This window comes from Nomia melanderi, chromosome 5 (assembly GCF_051020985.1).
Source record: "Nomia melanderi isolate GNS246 chromosome 5, iyNomMela1, whole genome shotgun sequence".
Taxonomy (NCBI): Eukaryota; Metazoa; Arthropoda; class Insecta; order Hymenoptera; family Halictidae; genus Nomia; species Nomia melanderi.
Window position 1 is genome coordinate 16182952 of NC_135003.1, and position 16851 is coordinate 16199802.

The 16851-nt window shown below is 35.7% G+C and overlaps 4 protein-coding genes across 12 annotated transcripts in view; 3 read left to right on the forward strand and 1 right to left on the reverse strand.

The window, feature by feature from the left end:
* Positions 1-50: 50 nt before the first annotated feature.
* On the forward strand, positions 51-7144 carry LOC116424502 (retinoblastoma-like protein 1). Of its 4 annotated transcripts, none has more exons than XM_031970991.2 (8): positions 51-195; positions 977-1508; positions 1584-1880; positions 2378-2476; positions 2710-2807; positions 2892-3272; positions 3345-4730; positions 4936-7144. In XM_031970991.2, exons 1-8 carry the CDS (start codon positions 58-60, stop codon positions 5119-5121), a joined length of 3117 nt encoding a protein of 1038 aa, XP_031826851.1. In that variant the 5' UTR covers positions 51-57; the 3' UTR covers positions 5122-7144. The 4 variants fall into 4 exon arrangements, with proteins under 4 accessions (XP_031826851.1, XP_031826852.1, XP_031826854.1 ...); XM_031970994.2 differs by lacking the exon at positions 51-195 and adding an exon at positions 258-777; XM_031970993.2 differs by lacking the exon at positions 51-195 and adding an exon at positions 258-697.
* Positions 6849-9817, forward strand: LOC143174547 (uncharacterized). Of its 2 annotated transcripts, none has more exons than XM_076367880.1 (4): positions 6849-6960; positions 7443-7640; positions 7732-8317; positions 8386-9817. In XM_076367880.1, exons 2-4 carry the CDS (start codon positions 7495-7497, stop codon positions 8815-8817), a joined length of 1164 nt encoding a protein of 387 aa, XP_076223995.1. In that variant the 5' UTR covers positions 6849-6960; positions 7443-7494; the 3' UTR covers positions 8818-9817. The 2 variants fall into 2 exon arrangements, with proteins under 2 accessions (XP_076223995.1, XP_076223994.1); XM_076367879.1 differs by having other exon boundaries at positions 6853-6960; positions 7435-7640.
* puml (pummelig) lies at positions 8864-12788 on the reverse strand. Of its 5 annotated transcripts, none has more exons than XM_031971000.2 (8): positions 12213-12300; positions 11953-12037; positions 11664-11740; positions 11381-11587; positions 10372-10698; positions 10152-10269; positions 9868-10054; positions 8864-9777 (listed from the first exon to the last, which is right to left on the reverse strand). In XM_031971000.2, exons 3-8 carry the CDS (start codon positions 11695-11697, stop codon positions 9541-9543), a joined length of 1110 nt encoding a protein of 369 aa, XP_031826860.1. In that variant the 5' UTR covers positions 11698-11740; positions 11953-12037; positions 12213-12300; the 3' UTR covers positions 8864-9540. The 5 variants fall into 5 exon arrangements, with proteins under 5 accessions (XP_031826860.1, XP_031826859.1, XP_031826856.1 ...); XM_031970999.2 differs by having other exon boundaries at positions 12124-12294; XM_031970996.2 differs by lacking the exons at positions 11953-12037; positions 12213-12300 and adding an exon at positions 12600-12788.
* Positions 12789-15740: 2952 nt separating this feature from the next.
* The window catches only part of LOC116424503 (synaptic vesicle membrane protein VAT-1 homolog-like), a 52863-nt gene continuing 51752 nt past the window's right edge, over positions 15741-16851 (forward strand). The window contains exon 1 of the mRNA XM_031970995.2: positions 15741-16362. Within this exon, the coding sequence (XP_031826855.1) occupies positions 16058-16362 (305 nt within the window). The 5' untranslated portion in view covers positions 15741-16057. The remainder of the gene's footprint in view (positions 16363-16851) is intronic.

Genomic DNA, 16851 nt, shown 5'->3' on the forward strand with positions numbered 1-16851 from the left:
ATAGCGGTGTAAGGTAGTCGTGTTTTCCTACGGTTTTCCATCGGTTTTCCGACGAAAATGGGGCAGTCGGACGACATCGAGGACTCCACTTATAGCAGACATCAAGACTTGTGTCAAAAATTGAATATGGATGCGACTTCCGCGTCCGAGGCCTGGAAATCTTATGAGACGATCCGACAGAATTACACTCTCGAGGTACTTTTTGAATTACTTCACTTTCGTCGCGATTTCAAGGCGCATTTAATTATCCGGATCTCTTGTGACAGTGTCTCGTCGTTTCTACTGTTAACTGCTGTCCTGTTCTCGTAATCCCCTTTTCTTTGCATCCTACCGAATCATTTGACTTTTCTGCGCGATCTTCGACGTCGTTGAATTCGCGGTTCATTTCGGCCTGACGATCAAAGCGCACGAATTTAAAATTTACTAACAATCGTAAACTATTCGCTGGAAAGGTTCAACGTTCATTCCACGAAAAGTCTATCTTTCATAACGGATATCCCGTTCCCATAACATGGCACAGTTATGATTTCATACTGTCTATTTTGAACTTATCAACCTTAGGGAGAAGGAGCACTGTGTTTGATGATTCTATTTGTTTGTAAAGTTCCTTTTGTAATCGTGTATTGTCTTCAGGAATAGCTGAGGATTTTGAAGTTCATGTTTACTTTGGACAAATATTCCACATCATATTTCTATTGTATGGTTACACCAATATTGCACCATTTTTATGATTCTACAACCATTGATAGACATTACATATATTTGTGTATTCCATAAGTAAATAATAATTTAGAATAAAAGTTGTTAAGACATTAACTTTACAATGTAATGTATGTTTTTAGATAATGGAAACAAATTAATGAAAAATTTATAACAGCCATTGTTTGTTTCCTTATTCTTGAAATTTCATGAAAACAGATATGTTATATATGCCGTATAAGGTTGTACTTAAAGATGTTATTGTGATTCTTTTTAGGGTGATCAATTACATTGGATAGGGTGTGCATTGTACGTTGCATGCCGTAAATCTTCTATACCCACTGTTGGAAGAACAGGAGCTCACGTGGAAGGAAATTGTGTATCACTGACTCGTTTATTGCAACTGTGCAATCTTCCACTAATACAGTTCTTTACAAAAAGCAAGTCATGGGCAGATATGGCAAACATGCCTCAAGATTTTCGCTCCAAAATCGAGAAATTAGAAGGAAATTTTTCTGTCTCGATGGTTATATTTAAAAAGTATCAGCCAATATTCACTGACATATTCAAAGATCCAGCAGATGATATTTCAAAACCACCAAGATCTAGGAGACATAAAGCAATGCCCTGTACTCCTGCAAGAGTATTCGAATTCTGCTGGGCCTTATTTATTTGTATAAAGGGAGCATTACCTGCTATCTCCGATGATTTAGTTAATTCCTATCATTTACTGTTGGTCTGTTGTGATCTTATATATAGCAATGCTTTATTGGCTAATAGAAAAGATCTTTTAAATCCTAACTTTCCAGGTAAATGCATGTAGTATTTAATTTAAGGAAATCTGAATTATTTATTTATCTGCTTCTTTATTTACTCATTGATAGGTCTACCTCCAAACTTTAGCGATGAGAATTATACTCCTCCTCAAACAGCAAATTGTATAGTCAGTTTGTTATGTGAACGTCACGAAGCTATTGCGGTTGAAGCTAAAGTTATTAAGGAATATTACCTAAGAAGTCATATCAAGAAATTATTCGATGAAAAAGTTCTACGTGGAGATCCATCGAATTTTTCTGGCATTTTGGAAGCTTTAAATTTTGATGGCAACAATAAAGCTATCAATAGAGTGTATGAGCAACATGTACTGAGCGTTGGAGATTTTGACGAAAGAATCTTCTTAGGTATATATTTTAGCTTAATTAACTCATACTTACCTAACATTTTGCTGTCAATATTGCTTATTAAGGGAGAATTGCTTGTAAATAAAAGAACATACTGTAACTTGCATGCTTGTATGCTTACTTTATTGTCTTTTGCTTTGATAAACATTATTTATTTTAAAATTATAAATTCAAAAAGCTTCAATTTTCCTTACTGTCTACTAATAAATGACATTTAAATAGGTTTGTACATACAAAATCGGTATGCGTGTAAGCTGTGGTTAAGTTCTCTTCATTGTAAACAATGAAGTCATTCCAAATATATTGCATTTTTTTTTTACTGAGATATAATTATCTATATCTTTGAGATAATCTTACTGATCTGCTTATGTTTTTTGATTTGCAATTTTTTATCTAATCAAGTGTACAGTGCATGAATGTCTATCTTGTGTGGTAATAATTTTCATTTCCTGCTGTTAATCAATTCGTGTCTGCTTTGTCTTGGCTGTGATTTGAAGCTGATTGGAGAAGAGTCAGACTAAATGGAATATCAAGCTTGGAATTAGTTGGAGGAGATATAGCTTGCGCTAAATTAGCCAAACATATTTTACTCAGAGGTGGGTTTATAATATACAAGAAATTTAACTCTACGTTGTTAAAAAGCGGCTAAACTTAAAAAAATCTGTCCGTGAAAATGATCTCTATTACAGGAGGTATATAAAATTAAGAAGCTGGCGTACATGTTGTATTTTGCCTTTATATATTTGCACTCGCTATACACGCATAAAAATCAACAATCTACTAATAATGTAATGAAGTATATTCTATATTTGATATTTTTTTGTTGTAGGTCATGATGCAAGTAATAATATTGGTTCTCCTACGCAGATGATGAACGTTGGAGACCTTCAAGAACAGTTTCAACTGAAGAGAGAACAGTATAGTGGGGTAATTATTGATAGTAATCATCCAATCTCTTCGCAAGCAATGATTTTGTTAACAAACTCTGTATCACGAAACTTTCCCTAACAGATACAGCATTTAGCACCCCCGACTCCATTAACAGGACGTGGTTACCTTAGACCAAAAGATATTACAAACGTGACACCGGTGTCTACCGCTACACAAAGTGTCATTCGACTACAAGCCATGCTGGCAGGACAAACTTCTCCGAGCGAGAATCTTCTACAAATATTGAATAGCTGTTCGCAGGATGTGAAATCATTGGTTGAAACGAAGGTGAAGGAAATAGGAGAACATTTTTACGCAAATTACAATAAAAGTACAAATGCAAATGAGACTACCTCAGATTTTGGAAAGAAAAGACTTTACCTGGGCCAGACTCTGTTTTACAGACTTCTAGAGATGATTTTAAACGAAGAGAAACGCAAGAAGCCAAGTTACGACGTTACGGTACGTTGAATGATTCTCCAGAAGAAGCAGAGAAATTACAATATTCAACTAATATATTCTTTCCTGTTTCAGAACCTTCTCACAAACGAGGTGTTCATTCAATGCTTATTCGCTTGTTGCCTGGAGATAGTCATTTATTCTTATAAGAGCAACGACAAAGTCTTCCCTTGGATCTTGAACGCGTTGAACCTCGACGCTTACTATTTTTACAAAGTGATAGAAATTATAGTCAGAGCGGAGGACCAACTGTCGCGCGACGTTGTGAAGCACCTGAATCAGATAGAGGAAAAGATTTTAGAATCTCTCGCATGGCAGAGTGACAGCCCTTTGTGGGGAGCTATCCAGTCCACACCGGAAGGTGTTCCCAGTTGCGAAGAAGTTTCGTTGCCAGGAACATTGGAAACCGTTGATCCAAACATACCCGGACAACCGGTGTTGCGGAGAATCGCATTGGACCGTGGCACCCACCACGACGTGCAGCAGAGTCCGATTTCCTCTGCCTCTGAAAGATTTCAGTCTCCGGTTGCAGCTTCGGGTGTAGCCAAGAAGCGTCTGTTCGCGGACACTCGGATCGGCGGTCAGAGCGTGCTACGAGTAGCCGGTCAGAGTATGTTACCGCAGAAGGTTCTGGCCATAGACGGTAACCAGAGAATACTGTTGCTACCTGAACAAATAACGGTTCCCAGATCGTCCAGCGTTCAGTCGACGACTGCCCCGATACAAACCATGACAATCAACAGGGAACCGGCGAAGCCAAAACGGACCGGTTCAGTCGCGCTTTTCTTTAGGAAATTTTACAATCTCGCGTGCGTGCGCATGTTGGATCTATGCGGTTCCCTGGAGATAATGGACACCGATCTGAAAAAGAAAATCTGGACGATATTCGAGTACTCGATCAAGGACAGAACAGAACTGATGAAGGACCGGCATCTCGATCAGATCCTGATGTGTGCAATCTACGTGATCTGTAAATTAGCGAAAATGGAGAAGAACTCGTTCACGGAGATCATGCGGTGCTACCGGCTACAGCCGCAGGCAGAGTCGCACATATACAGATCTGTACTTATCGCTAAAACACCCTCCAACCAGTCGCAGTCGAACAACGACGAATCCGGCGCGAAAGACGCGCCGGATAAAGAGGCGAACGTGGCTCCACCCACGCCCTCGAATATGGCGGGAACTTCTCAGAGCTTCGGGGAAGAGACACGGGGTGACCTGATCAAATTTTACAATACAGTGTACGTGCCTCAGGTGAAAGAGGTGGCGAACAAATTAGGATTGGCCCGAGGCAGCGTGACGAATCTTTCGTTGAGCCCCCTACCCAAAGCGAAGCCGCCAGCGAGCTCTCCAGTCAGACATGTAACCAGTAGTATTATGACGCGTACCCTGGACCCAAAAGCCATCTCCGCTTCTCCAGCGCCGCAGCTTAGTTATTGTTTTAGTCGTAGTCCTGCTAAGGTAATTCGAATCATCTTTTCCTTAATATCTATAGTTTTTGTAATTGAACTGACTGCAGTCAATTACATATATAGCATTCTATTAAAATATTCATGAGACATGTCATTCATAAGTCAATATTCTTATGCTATGGTCATTATTTTTTTTCAAGAAAATTCATTTCATAAATATTGAATTATTCATGCGTATTTTTTTTTGTTTCCAGGATTTGGAGGCTATTAATAGAATGATGATTTCTGTCGATCCAAAGCGATCAGTTGGTAAGAGACTTCTGTCGGATGACACGGATGTAGAAATGTCGGAAGGATCGTCTCCCATAAAAAAGACTACTGCTTTTTTCGCGCGTAAATTAGAGAATATAATTGGCGAACGACGTACGCAGAATCAATAAGAAATAACGATCCGGCGATATATATATATATGTTTCTCGGGAAATCTGCACGCGATGGATAATGAAAAATGTTCGGTCGACATTTGGATTCTCATTTTGAATATAAACTCATTTAAACTTGAACTCTAATAGCGGGGGAAAAAATGGCATTTTCAAAGACGAATTTCTGTTTCTTGGCTGTGTGGCTTAAAGTAAATGAATTATTCGCTTCTCAGGTATGATCATGTTGAAAACAGGGAACAGGCCCATATGATACCTAATTGTATACAAGGGTACGATACTGTTACGTTGAATGAAGTCAGAACATTATTTCCAGTACCTCTCTAAGGTTGCGTAATCGAATAAAAAAAGAAAAAAATAATAAGAATTGAATTTAAGCATTTTCATTATATTACTTATGTTAAGGGTGTCGGATTGTCTCCCCTCAAGCTAATGAGGTTCTTCTACTTGTTCGGGATTGTATAAGCAGCTCTATGCAGTGTTCAATGCAAACATGTGAAAGTGGGTTAGGAGAGGGTAACTCCCCTAGAGATCTCGCTATCACCTAGTTCGACACCTCTGAGTTATACACTGATATTATTCGAGTATATTTAATTTAAGAATCATCATGGTTATCACATGTAATCAATCGTTATGATGTATATTCTTAAAAAGAAAAGAAACTTAGAATTCAATTTTATGCAACTCTCAATGTATTACTGGAAATAATTCTGACCTTTATTAATGTCACTGATCAATAGTATTTTGATCTAGCTATGTACTCTCTCTGAAATTTTTATTTATATATACATATATATATATATATATATATGTGTATGTACATAAATATATATATATATATACACACATACTTACACGTATGTGTATATATATGTAATTGATATACAGAGCATCCCATTATAATCTAACCACATAATTATTTCTCAATATCATTCCTTACTCGAACAAATGTTTACGAATGAAACTTGTTCCGACGAGGATGCTAATAGAAAAGTCACGGTGAAGAACTCCTCTTTCCAGTGAAATACGTTTCGTTGAAAACATTTCCTTCGAATATCGAATAGCCCCGGAGATAATTTAGTAAGAAGATTATAGTAGAACACTCCATGTATGAAAATGTATATGATGAATTTGTAAAACTAATGACTATAGATGGTAAATGAACTTCATTTTACCAATAGATTATAAGCGTCCTCCGAGAGTAAATGAATTGCTCGGAGCATGCAAATATGATTTGGGTGATATTTAATTAAATTTACTAGGCGTAAGTCTTGAAGTTACAAAATTCTCAACGTTTCGTCGTCCAATGTATTTTACTTGGTTATAATTGTAATAAGTTATTTACGTCTCTCACGATATTTTGTTCATTTGCGGACTGTTTCGGTTCCCTGCAGCACGTGGCGTGTGCATTTAGGTATAAGTATTTTTCAAATTTGACTTCTGATCTCATTAATCTGTCTTTTATACCAAACAATATACTATTATTATTATTATTATTATTAATATTATTATTATTATTGTTATTGTTAAGATAAGATCGACATTTAGAGAGATAGGATTGAAAAAAGAATTTCTTGTTTTTTGTTCAGGAAATCTTGTACAGTATGGATGATTTATAGATAACAAACATTAAAAATAAAAAGTGGATGGCTTTTTCAGACAGATATCATAGCATGATCATATACAAATTTCTCAGTATCGCCGCTCGCGTAATTGTTATATTTAAATCTACGTTCATGAATATTTTCAGCTACACGAAGCTCTGGCAAAAATTAACGTTGAGATTGTATTTCTCTGTTGCGCAATTATGGCAGTTCCTTTAACGACTTCTCTCTTTAGGTAAAATGGAAATGTAAAGTTTTATTGGCATATAATTAATTATTAAATAGTTTACATGTACATAGTATTGTAATTCGAAAGTAAATTTAGAAAGAATAAAAGTCGGAAATTTTATATGTTACACCTATTCTAATACGATGTTATCGAGTAATATGTATATTAATAAATATTTAATCGATTTGTATTTTTTTTCTTTCTATTGGTATATGAAAAGTCAGGGACAAAATATTCTTAACAATTCAACCATATAATCAACTATAAATGCATTCTTTACTGATCGTTCCTTTTTATTGATAATAGTTTTTAGATAATACAGATTAATCAATTTGCATTTAAGTCGTTTATAGGCTGCAAAACATAAGATTAACATTCAAAATAATTACAATTTATTTTTACACTATTCATTGCTAAGCAACTTGCAATGTGTTGATGTATACGTATCCTATAATACTTACAATACATAACCTATGTAAGTTTAATAGATCTGTGCAGTAACAAAATAAGTATCGGTGCTTTCCAAGAACTCGATGAAACATGCATTTCTCTGTAAAAATTCGAAATATACCAATATTTATAACAGATCCAATATACAGATATTTCTTTACTGGTATAAACAAGTATAATATTAACAGAGAAAGTAGAATTATGCAAAAATTAATGCGTAAGGATAAGTTATTAAAGTGAGTATGAGCTGTATTTCTGTCTTCTATTAGATAAACTTTAGGTTTTTAAAGAAAATTTTTATTTACGAGGTACCTCATTAATTTTCAGAGATCGAAAGGGAGCTCTTGTAACAAGTGAAACGCGTAAAAGAGGACCATCCGTACAGACACAACAAAGAATGAACGTGTTGAATAAAATTTTTATGCAACATATTACAGATTTTATGTCTACGGGAGAATTAGATGCTAGACTTCTAAATAAAAGTATCGAAATTATGTATGTAAAAATAACACAAGATTTTCAGATTCTTAACATACATTGGGCGGACAACAGTATTGACACATCTGATACTGAAGAAATATTAGAAAAATGTGCATTTAAACTCAGAAATGAGTTATGTCACCTGCATATTATCGGCTTTGTGCCTCAAATTAAATTTGTAAGATGTAAACATATAGAACAGGAAAAAGAAATAGAGAAAAGATTAAAGATTGCAGATTATGGTGAAGATCATATATCCTCTATATATACATTTTCTGTAAACCATGTTGTTTCAGCTAAAAAGTTGACTGATAGCACCAATGAAACTGCAGAATGTGAAAACCCAGATAATCCGGATGATAATTTTGTTATAACATTACCAGTGATGAAACATATCATATTTGATTTAGATCATGCTCAAATAATGTCAAAGGTAATTCGTATGAATGAAGTAGTTATTGATGTATTAATTGCATGCATACATAATTTCTGTTTTTATAGATTAAAGCTTCACTGAATCAGTCGAAACAACAACTTAAGATAAGAACAAGAAATGAACAATCTGGTTTAACTTTTGCTTCTGAATCTATCCCACAAAAGATTCCAAGTTTCTGGAACCAAAAAGAACAGACGGATCAATTTACCAAATTTTTGAAAGCTAAGATATTAGAGCGTAAAATAAGATACAAGGAATATTTGAAAACAAATACCTCTAGGCTTGATGAAGAACAGGATCTTGATAAAGAACAGGATCTTGATGATGATGTGGATAATTATGATGATTTACGTCAGTATGATGATTTAGAGAAGTGTGATGATTTAGAGAAGTATGATGATTTAGAGAAGTGTGATGATTTAGAGAAGTATGATGATTTAGAGAAGTGTGATGATTTAGAGAAGTATGATGATTTAGATATGAACACAAAAAGATGAACAGAAAAGTTCAAGTTATACAACGTTTAAAATATTAATAACAAAATTTAGTCTATAATACCTTTTTATTATAATTTACATTTTTATGAACAGAATTCAACATTTTCAACATTGTTTATGTTTATTTTTGATTTTATTTTATAATATAACTACATAATGTACAAAAAAACGCTATTTTTTATACAATTTAAACGTAATTTACATTCAAAGAATTTATGTTATTTGATCATTGATCCCACTGATTTCATTTGATCTAAAAAAATTTCTCTATGATGAATAAATATTATAAATGTTAATCTCAAAATGTTCATGAATGTAAGAAATGTAACTGTAATTAATATTAATTTTGATCTCTCCCTTACCTATTTATAACATAGGATTCATATCTATATCCTATGAAACGAATAAAAATTTGTAAAATAATATCAAAACTAAATATATTAATTAATACTTGAAAAAGTATGCACAGAATCAATAAAAACAGATAAAAGCAGATTCTTTTCATATCCTCTGTTGATAATTCAAAGAGTCACATACTATACAATATGGCATTATACAAATTGGAAGTTAAAATACATTGTAATGCGAACTCATAAGCAATTGTTTTGTATGTTGCAGTACATGTATCTAGTCTAAATCACATGATGCATGCAGTTCATTTAACTGCATGGTAAAGTTAAAAAGAACATATATAATTTAGCAATACAATTTCTGTACTAAACTTCAACTAGATTGTGATTGCGCCGTATTTAAATCTTGTTGTTCCACGATTTTCGACTCAATCTCTTGATTTGTAAGAATCACCGTTATTTCTTGTTCACTTGTAGGAGTTATATTTGGACGAATGTCCGATGTTATTAAACTGGGTACCGAATCACTTAAATTACACGCTTCTAATACATATTTATTGAAAATCTCACTTTTATCTGCGTAAACATGGTGACCTGCTCCCGTTATTGCCTAGAATACAAAGAAATACAGCAATTTGTGTAATGTAAAATGTGTAATACTTATAATTTATATGTCATATTTTTATTTCCACTGCTTTACCTGAACATTGATGTAAGACGACGATCTAGCTTGCTTTAATATTTCCCAAGAAGAGTTGTCAACCCATGATCTACTGCCATATAATAATGTTATTGGAATTTCTGAATTCAACTTGTCTATTCTTTTGACAATGGGATTTTTGGCCCAGCCAAAACCTTGCATCATTGCATGGAATGCACTTTCACCCCTATAAATTACATATACCATTTACTTACATGTTATTTCAATATTTTATACATTTTCAAGTCTGACAACTTTTATAAAATTAACAGAAAAATATTTACGTTGGAGTCTGTACATTACACTGATGTATGTATTGTGCAATTATAGCCGTATCATCTTTTAATAAAGGTACAAACTTTTTTACAATATCTGGTCTTGTTTTTTCAATCAGCCACTGTCCTAGAAGAAAACAATATGTCAGTTAAAATTCAGGGTAGAATTCAGAGTCAGTTACAGAAAGCCTAAAAGACTCGTGCAAAACAGAATATTAAAATTACAAACCAAATGGACCAGCCATTCTAACTGCCCACAATGGGTTTAACGGTTGAATCATGTAAGCCACAACTTTCGCCCACAAAGGTATAGATACTGACTTTCTTTCCACAGGCCTTTCAGGAAAACCCCAAGGATCCGCGAGTATCAGGTGCATAATCCTTTCAGGATACTGCATACTATATGCTGCTGCTAAAAAGCCACCCATCGAGTGGCCTAACAGTATAAACTTTTCTAACTGCATTTCTCTTCTCCATTCTTCTATGGATTGGACTAGCTGATTTTCGGCTTTGTGGGCTTCATTACTAAAAACAGGACGGCTACTTCTACCGAAACCTGAATTGCGGAGAATCGATAATAAAAAAGAACGAAAACGTCCAAGAGCGTTATTCGTTATTAATTTAGAAAATAAACTGGGAAACTTGAAACAATTTTCACGTGAATTTTTTGTAATGACAGAATATACTACAAAGTGAAGTAAATCTAAAATTGGACATTTTCATGGAAAATAATTCTTAATGTTATACAATTTTATCTTTATCTATACCACATGTATATATATATATATATATATATTTGGACGAATATATATTTCGAATATATATATATATATATATATATATATTTGGACGAATATATATTTCGAATATATATATATATATATATATTTCCTACTTTAATATTTATAAAAATATCAATATATAAACAAGAGAAACAGAAAGAAAATTGATAATATATAAGAAACAAGTAACTGATAGAAATCATATAAGAATATACAAAATATTCTGATAATAAGAACAGAATTATCTTTTTCACAAATGTATGTTATTCCAAAGTTCAATCTTACTCATCTATGAGTCATGTTTGATAATTGTTCACAAGAATGAAATATACTTTGAAACACAACTTGCAAAATATCATTTCATCGTGTTACTCCTTTACATACATGAGAAATATACTCTATATATTTTATTCATTACAAAATCTAAATGAAACCTTTTAATACATATATATTTACCTAATATATCGATAGCATACACTGGTCTCTGAGAAGCCAATGCATCTAGATTTAAACACCACAGTGCTACACCTGCTCCTAAACCATGTAGCAAAACAAGTGGTGTCTTCGGTGATTCTTCATTTAAAGAAATAGTCCATATTTTATCTGCTCTTCCTACAACAGATCCTATGTCCACATACCAACCCCGATGTGTAGTTTTCAAATCTGCATTGTAAAGACATTGTATTAGATTAATTACAAATTACAATTGATCAACTTGGAAATTTAAAATTGAACTTACAAGAAAGAATTTTCTTCTCCGCAGCACGTAACATAGCTGAAGATGAGACAGTCCAACTAAACCATCCCCAAATCCAACTAGAAAAAAATATAAACAATTATCTCAGAAATATTAGAAGGATTCATAATAATTTGCTTGATTTCTTATCTGTAATCGTACCATACATATTTTTACTTTTTTCTACACGATAATAGATTTATTCATTCATTCTAATTACACATATGTTTACATTAAATCACAATCAATTGAATTGCCCAATACACATTAAATTAAATTATATAATACACACCAACAATCTATTCCATAATGTTAAATGCACCGATAATAATACAGTTCTATTTTATTGTAATTAGGTGCAACGAGTTCAATGTCGCCTAATCAAAAATATTATTTTAGATCACACAACAAAGTTGACAAACAAACTAAAAAAACAAGTATATGATTGAATGATGAAATTTACAAAACACTGGTGCAAAGACTTAAATATCAATTAACTATCGAATAACCACTCAACATTAAACTTTAACACACATTAAATATCAAACTTACTGAACTTCAGATTTCTTTGGTTAAGAATCTTTATGCTAAAATTATTTTAACACGTGACCTTGAAATGCCGTCCAACATGATATAGATAATTCATTCGCTTTACTCATTATTGTCAATGTCATATATCTATACATATACTCGTGTAAAATTGTGTATAAACGTTATTCGGGCCACACACTTTTACCACACAATAATACGGACGAGTAACTTATTTATATGCTAAATTTGTTACAACACGGAAAATTGTGGAGTCAGCGTGGTGCAATACAATGAAGACAGATGAGTTGTCAGTATCACGTAGAAGATCGTGGAGACGAAGGAAATAAAAGAAGAAAAAAATGTACGTGCGCCGATGACAGTTCTCGGTTGATTTAATATTAAAAGTACCTCTTCGATGCGACAATTTCATAATCTGCCATTAGCTTCAATGATACGGCGCCTGTTCTCTCACGATGGCTTTTCAATTGACAATGCGGAAAAACAGCGTGTTCATGTACATAGGTGATTCTATTATCTAGTCAAACTGTCGATTCGAGTACGCCGTCTGTTGAAAAATGGCAGAGAGGGTGGGAGAATCAGCTGATGTATATATGAGCTGGAGAGTACTTGCACATTCGACTTCGGCTAAATATGTGTTTCTTCGATCACACATTGACTCTTATGTTCCGTAATACGTATAGATAACGTATCCCTCTATCGATATCGTTATTTCACACCGTGACAATCGAATGTACGCGATAATAAATTCATCGATAACCATCTAACCTAATATTCTCCCGCTAATTCGTGACATTAATAACATTGTATTTTCCAGAACACAGATATCGTTTATTATTATCCTCTTCGTGTACTGGTAGCCTTCGATTTCACTTCTATGCGAACTTGTACTCGTCAATAAATAAATAGCGTATAAACTTCGTAAACCTTCCTTAACTTCAATGGAATAAAATCAGGGAATACATTGGTTACTATCGAAAAATATTTGGAATTAAACATTGTTGCATATAAGTTAAAAGTGAACATTATTTATATATAATAATCAGTAGTCTTATTCGTTAGAATTTAATTTTCTGCTGAAAGACTCGTTTAGAAAACGAATATTTGTGAAATCACGTTGCATTTCGCAGAACAATGAAATAAATTCGAATGAATGTGTCTTATCAAATCTTCGTGGCGTGCGACGAAGTACACGTAAGTATACTACAATGAAGAAAAGAGTAGCAGACAGGGTATTTTGTAATGACCAGAGAGTGTCTGTATACAGGCTCTGGGTGCTTTTGGCTCTCCCGACAATATGAGCTATTCATCCCAATCAGCACATCCTCATTGCACTCATGCATGATTCTCATTACTCGGTCCAATTGTTACGGGAATTCAAAGTTACACGATAGCCAGCGAGTTGTGCTTCCATTAGACGTATCTTCGATGCCGTTTGTTCAACGCGACGTACCGAACGCGCATAAAAATTCCAGCGAAATCGGCAAATTCAACGAGAAGACCCACCTTCGAATCGAAGGAAAACTACGGTTAAAATAAAAAAAATTGAAAAAAACAATATGGCGGTGCGGGGGATGGGAGGGAGATGTAAGTTAACTTCTCTGACAAGTGGGAATCGATAATTTTGTCTAGCAGCGTAGTTACGTTGTATCGAGCTGATCGCGTTATATTTGAGTCAATTGTTGATGAGTCGCAACGTTGGCGCGAGGGTGACGCGAGGAAACATATGGAAGGTTCGTTCGATTACGGTGTGTCCAGAGAGAAAAAAAAAAGGAAAATGAAAACACACGCTTCCTTCCATTCGAAAGAAAGTAGCTGTTGCACTATTTTTATTTCGTAGACGAAGTGTATAGGAAGTGCAACGGGAGGGCAGTGTGCGTTTACATTTTGAAAGGCGTGTTCGAAGAAAGGCAGGATGTAGACTGTGCGCCTGTGTGTACGGTATACAATATGACGCATACCATGCACGGCGTAAGGATACACGTGCGGCTCGGGCGTCGTCTGCTGGCACTACTTTCTTATCCACCACTCAGAGAAGAGAGCGAACTGGCAATTTCAGAATCGAGATCGCATGTCATATCGTTTATTTCAATATTGGAATAAAATTTAAAGGAAGACTAGTATTTTTCGAATAAGATAAATCTCGGTATCGTTGTAGAACAATGTTAACGAGTCGGATATTTTTCTTTTAATAAAGGTAAAATTATATAACAAATTTTGCGATATTTTTTTTATCCGACGTTTGCAGTATTTTTATTTTTCCAATGAAAATCAATTTTCCTTGTTTCGATGAATTTTTCGCATTCTGCGACGAGTCGCCATCGTTGTCTAAACGCAATCGATAATGCTCGAGCAACAATTCGAGCTTTGTACCGAGGTATCGTTAGTGCACGGTTATGTGTTTCACTCATTCTCCATTGTTCTTCGACCACGTAATTAGGTATCTTCTGGTGGAGAAGTAAATCGCGTTTTTCGATGCATCCGCAATAGTGATTCATAATACAAAGGCGTGTCCTTCGGATTCCACGGTTCGCCGGGTCGAATTCATTTTCACACACGTTTTCCTTACATTTCGATTCTATCGATCTGATGCGTAATACAAATTCGTGGAAAACAAAGAAAATTATTATCGACACCTACCGTGCGAGTTTAGCAATATTTCATTCTTATTTGCACGAGTCCATATTTTACAGGAAATATTTCACCTATGTATGCAAGGAACATTACTCATGCTCATTATCGGTTGCAAGTGAAAAAACGTATATTACAAGGAAGATAAGAGGTTAGGTTTTCCAAAGTTAATAACATTTCAAGTAAGATCAATATATTACGGTTGCAACGATACAGACCGTAACGTAACGACTAGAGAAAAGTAAAAATTGTTCTAAAATTGTATATTTTATTATCCTCCTAGTTAACAACACGATCCCATAGAAATGTAACTTATGGTTTTTAACAGCATCATCGATCCTCTCGCACGAGAGTGAACATAGTTGCAGGCTTAACGTCCAATCGTGCCTCTGGTACATAAGAAATAAGATAAAATATAAATAATAAAGAAATAAGTCATGAAGATCCGACGCATTCGGAAATTTACAAAAATTGCCTAAAAGTAACGATCCAGCGACACCGACTCTCGCGGTGCGAATCGACTGTCACCGGCGGTCGTTTCTCGCGCTGCGACTAACCGCTGCGTCCACTAACAGACAACGTTGAAAAGATGCGTGACGAATATGCACCCGGTCGATCGATCGTTGAAAATCGTAGTCGAAGATGCGTGGGTTAATACAGATTTAATGGGAATGATGGGAGGGGCAGAGGAGAGAGCGAGGATGGGCGGGCAGGCGGGAAGGGGAGGGGACTACTTTTTAATCGCGAAGAGCAATGTTCCGCGACTCGCGGCACCTGTCGTACTCTGCGCGATGTAGTTTAGCGCGACGGCGTAGCGGTGGGACGCGAACGATCGTTCCGATTGGCCGGCCGAAAGGGGCGCGCGGTTGCTAAGCAACGGCAACACCGCGCGCGTCACCGGCCGGCGTAGCCGGCACCAAAGCGTTCTCGGCACTCTGTAGTGGAGAATTGCGCAGAACGACGTTGGCTCTCGTCGGGTGCGGACGTGCTACGGTTTTCAAACGTGATATAGAGTAGACTGGTCGAGGCTTTCCTTTTGTCCTCCTCGTATCCTTTGAATCGTCGATCAACAGATAGAAACGTATCATCTCCTTTAGCGTTCGTTTCGCTAAGAAAGTCATCTAGAGGCTAAAAAAGAAAGCGAGAGGAAGAGAGAGAAAGAGAGAAAGAGGGGATAAAGAGCGGCGGGAGCAAAGTTTCAAAAGAAGTCAAGAAAAATGGCAGAAGAAAAGAACGAGACCAGCCCGAGCGCCGAGGGTGAAAAGCCACCACAGGAAGCGCCGCCGGCCGAGAAGCAAGAAAAGGAGGAGTCGAAAGAGAGCAAAGAGGAGTCGAAGAAAGTAGAAGAGAATGGCGACGGTGAGAAACCGAAGGAGAACGGCGAGGAGAAACCCACGCCAGAGCCGAAGGACATGCGGGCTATAGTACTGAACGGTTTCGGCGGATTGAAAAGTGTCAAGGCGCTCAGGAAGCCTATGCCCACCCCCGCCGAGGGAGAAGTCCTGATCCGTGTCAAGGCATGGTGAGTACGCCAATATTTTTTCTCCCATTCGTTGTCAATGATATCCGCCACCGGGGCGATTTCTCGTTGCGGGTTCGATTATTCGAATCGATTTTAACCGCCGATCGGCGTCAAACGAATGACAACCGGGTCTACGGACCCTTTTGGCAACCTTGGGGACCGTAGAAACTAATTGACGAGTCCTGTCGCCTTACCGGTGGAACCCAAAGCGGAGGAAGTTAATTAAGATTGACGCCGATGTTAACGGACCCGAGCGCCGTTTTGATAGCGTCCCTTATCCTGTCGTACAATTAACCGGTTAACTGCATTTGACGAGTATACGCGTCATTCCGAAACTCGAAATGATAGTCACTTTTCAGTGATTTATTTATTTTTTATAAATGTATATCAAGTATTCCTTCATTTTTATTTAGTTTTTTTTTTAATTGAAATATATTATAGGCGCGTTTACCCTACGTTTGACGTGTATACTCGTCCCTTAATTTTATG